The sequence below is a fragment of the Larimichthys crocea genome, chromosome XIII, assembly GCF_000972845.2.
Source record: "Larimichthys crocea isolate SSNF chromosome XIII, L_crocea_2.0, whole genome shotgun sequence".
In the NCBI taxonomy this organism is placed as follows: domain Eukaryota; kingdom Metazoa; phylum Chordata; class Actinopteri; family Sciaenidae; genus Larimichthys; species Larimichthys crocea.
In genome coordinates this window covers 20188762-20191912 of record NC_040023.1, presented here as the reverse complement: position 1 = coordinate 20191912, position 3151 = coordinate 20188762, and the positions used below count along the sequence as shown (strand labels likewise).

At 39.5% G+C, this 3151-nt stretch overlaps 1 protein-coding gene across 1 annotated transcript in view; it reads right to left on the bottom strand.

Moving 5' to 3' along the window:
* Positions 1-336: 336 nt before the first annotated feature.
* Positions 337-3151, bottom strand: part of dscc1 (DNA replication and sister chromatid cohesion 1) — a 3418-nt gene continuing 603 nt past the window's right edge. The window contains exons 2-9 of the mRNA XM_010754183.3: positions 2761-2929; positions 2520-2651; positions 2278-2368; positions 1953-2091; positions 1722-1774; positions 1473-1627; positions 838-986; positions 337-692 (exon numbers count right to left, since the gene is read on the bottom strand). Coding sequence (XP_010752485.3) covers positions 581-692; positions 838-986; positions 1473-1627; positions 1722-1774; positions 1953-2091; positions 2278-2368; positions 2520-2651; positions 2761-2929 — 1000 coding nt within the window. The 3' untranslated portion in view covers positions 337-580. The remainder of the gene's footprint in view (positions 693-837; positions 987-1472; positions 1628-1721; positions 1775-1952; positions 2092-2277; positions 2369-2519; positions 2652-2760; positions 2930-3151) is intronic.

Sequence of the window (3151 nt, the reverse complement as noted above, 5' to 3'; positions counted from 1 at the left end):
ATGCAGTCCTCGAAATTTGTTTTATGTGGACATAAGGTCAACAGAAATCAGCGAAAGCTTTTATCTTGAATAAAATTTCAAGAAAGCAGCATCTATTTTAACGTGCAAACAATGAAAACAAACCAACAATAACCAGAAATTTTCAAAATAAATGTTGAGCGTGCCCTGTCACGCCTATACATTATTATTGACACTGCAGTACCACAGAGACTTTAATAAAGTAAGTCAAAGGCAGGCTCGAGGGTCAGCTGCAGGCCAGAGCACTTAACTGCAGGTGTACTCTGTCTGTCTGTGTGTGTGTGAGTGACTGCTGAGACACAGAAAATCTCAAAATGACAAAGTAACAAAGATCACACTTGGTTTTAGTGACAAAAACTTGTCGATACATGTCAACACACTTTACAAGATAACTAGTTAAACTGCTGAGAGATAGTAGACTGATAAATACCTTCGATGCTAAAAAAGGCATTTTTATAGACAATTTTGAGTAAAATAAAATAAATCTGACAATTGCAAACGTCATAAGACATAACCACATTAATTTTCACATGTATTTTCATAACTTGACAGTGTGACATGTTCATGTAGCCACTAGTCTTCTGGAGTTGAAGACCTTGATGCCATTCTGCATTGAAGATCGAGCATATTTGGTCAGGAGGGCTCCGGTCGTCTGTTTCTCTCCACACAGGTCTCTGAATGAGGAGAAGAAGCATTATAATCTATAGATAAAGAAGTGACTTATGTGATTTGTTTCTGCACTAATGTTAATAGGATAACTTCAAGCATCTTCATTTTCTGAGGATTATGATCATTTCTTTAATGGATGATGCGACCTACTGTATATATGGCGTGATGTCATCTTCAGTCCATTTCTCTCTGAGTGAGAAGAGGTGGTTGAAGCGCTCCTGCGTGTCCTCGGGGAGATCCTCCACCCGCAGCAGGCAGATGGTCTCCGGACGGGATGTGCGGTCCACCAGGGCAACACTCTACAAGATTTACAATGCCAAACACGCTGTGGTTAGTTTCTCAAGAGAAATTACTAAGAATGAGCGAAGAGAAACAGCTTGCAGCAAGTGGCTCTTTTATTGCAAGAGCATGATTATTCATGGCTGGTTTGAGACTGTTTCATAATGAATTGCTTTGTAGCATTACACAATGTTTTGGCTAAATCATAGCTTCACAGTCGTGGAGCAAAAATATTTCCCACATGTTATCAAGAAAGGAAAGCTTTGCAATCAGAAAGACATAAAATGAAAATTGAGATGAAGATTAACACAATGATCTTGGGCCTGATCTGAATCTGAGACAGTATGAAGTTGCATTTTATGAAATGAAGACGTGTTTCAGAGATACAGTCTCAATTGTGCAGGTTAAAACTTTTATTGTGTTTAAAATTTGTAGATAAGTTCAATCTCTTCTCTTGAAAATATTTAGAGGATTGTACTCAGTATACAGGACAGGTATCGGCTCACCTTTAGCTGGTCCAGTCTTGTGCTCATTCCCTCTGGGACGCTCTGCTGCCACACTTCCTGAAACTCCCTCAGGTTGAACTTGACAGCGTTGTGCAGCAGCAGTAGTGCCGTGCCCCGACACACTTTATCCTCATGTAGTGCATAGAATATTTTGTCTATAAAGACGAAGGAGGATACAGAGATGTTAATACTGTGTAGGTCCAGACTGCCTAGGACCCAACTCGGACTTCAAAGAAAGTTTTTCTTTACCATTTTCAGTATAGCGTTTGCCATAGGAGTTCAAACAGTGCTCGATCATCTCTCTGTGGAAGAGAGAAGAGAAGTTATTGGAACAATTTCTACAATTTATTCACTTCTAATAGAGTCAGTACAAAATCATTGTTTGTTTTTTGATGCCCTAACAGCACTAAAAATCAACTCTACTTTAAATATTCTACTTATCCTTTTGCATGAACATGAGGAACCTAGACGTTAACTTACTTGGGTTCCAGTGGCGCTAACTCTTCCAGACTAGTTTCAAGGCAGACCTTGTTGAAGGACCACGACTCCGAATCCACCAGCTGAGTTACGTGACCAAGCAGCTTCATCTCGTAGTCAAAGTCTAGCACGCGCCAGTAGCCTGGAAGACAGAAGAGATATCCTCTCCAAACATCAGCAAGTATAAGTAAGAATGGAGAGACTGTGTTTAGAAAAGCATCTTACCAGCACTAACAAAGACTTTGTTCCTTTTTACGTACCCAACTTTAACAAATAATGTACATGTAGTTATTATTCAGATGATATTCAGATTAATGTCACTGTTTACCATCGATCTGACAGGCGTGGATTGTCTCCAGGTGGGTCTTTATCTCCTCTTCACTGGCCTGGATCCTCTCCAACAGATCCTGCATTGTGTACTGGTAAGAGAAGAACACAGGAAACATTTAAGGGGAACACTTAAATATATATAAACAGTCATTTTATTCAGCTATACTCAAATCTATGGGTTAAAAGCCATTTACTTCCAGAATATGAGAGAATATGTTCTATGTATAGAATATATTTTACCCTGTTTTCTGTAACCTCCTCTCCTCCGAGAGCAGGTCCTTCATAAGGATTCTCCATCAAAAGCTTCTTCAGTTTCTTTAGCCGAGGACGCTGTTTCTTCAGTTCCCAGTAGCTGTTAGAAAATCCCCAGATCTACAGCAGAATCAAGACAGTGTTAGTCTATGTGAGTCACAGATATGTACATATATATATAGCCAGTAGTGTTTGTATGGGTGTCACAGTATACAGGTAATTTCCATACCTGAGCATGTGCCACATGAGAGCTCTCCTGGCTGTTAGTGAGTTGGTCTGGTGTTCTGCAGCCCAGCACAAACAGCAGCAGGTTGGACGTGTCTGCTATTTTTAGATCGTAGGTCTTGTCACCACTACAGAGAACTGCACGCTCATCCTTGTCGCCTCGAATCACTAGACTGGAAAAAAGAGAAATGAATAGTTTAATTTTGAATTGCATCCGTATAGGTTTGCATTCATCCTCAACATGCATGTTGTGTCACTAGACTGCAGATCAGTTTTAATTCAACCACATAAAAAGAAGGAAGTTGTTTAGATGATGAGTTTATGAATTTATTAGTCAAACTACACAAATTAAAGTCAAATTAAAAAGCGTCACTGTTTCCATCCTCTTAAATTAG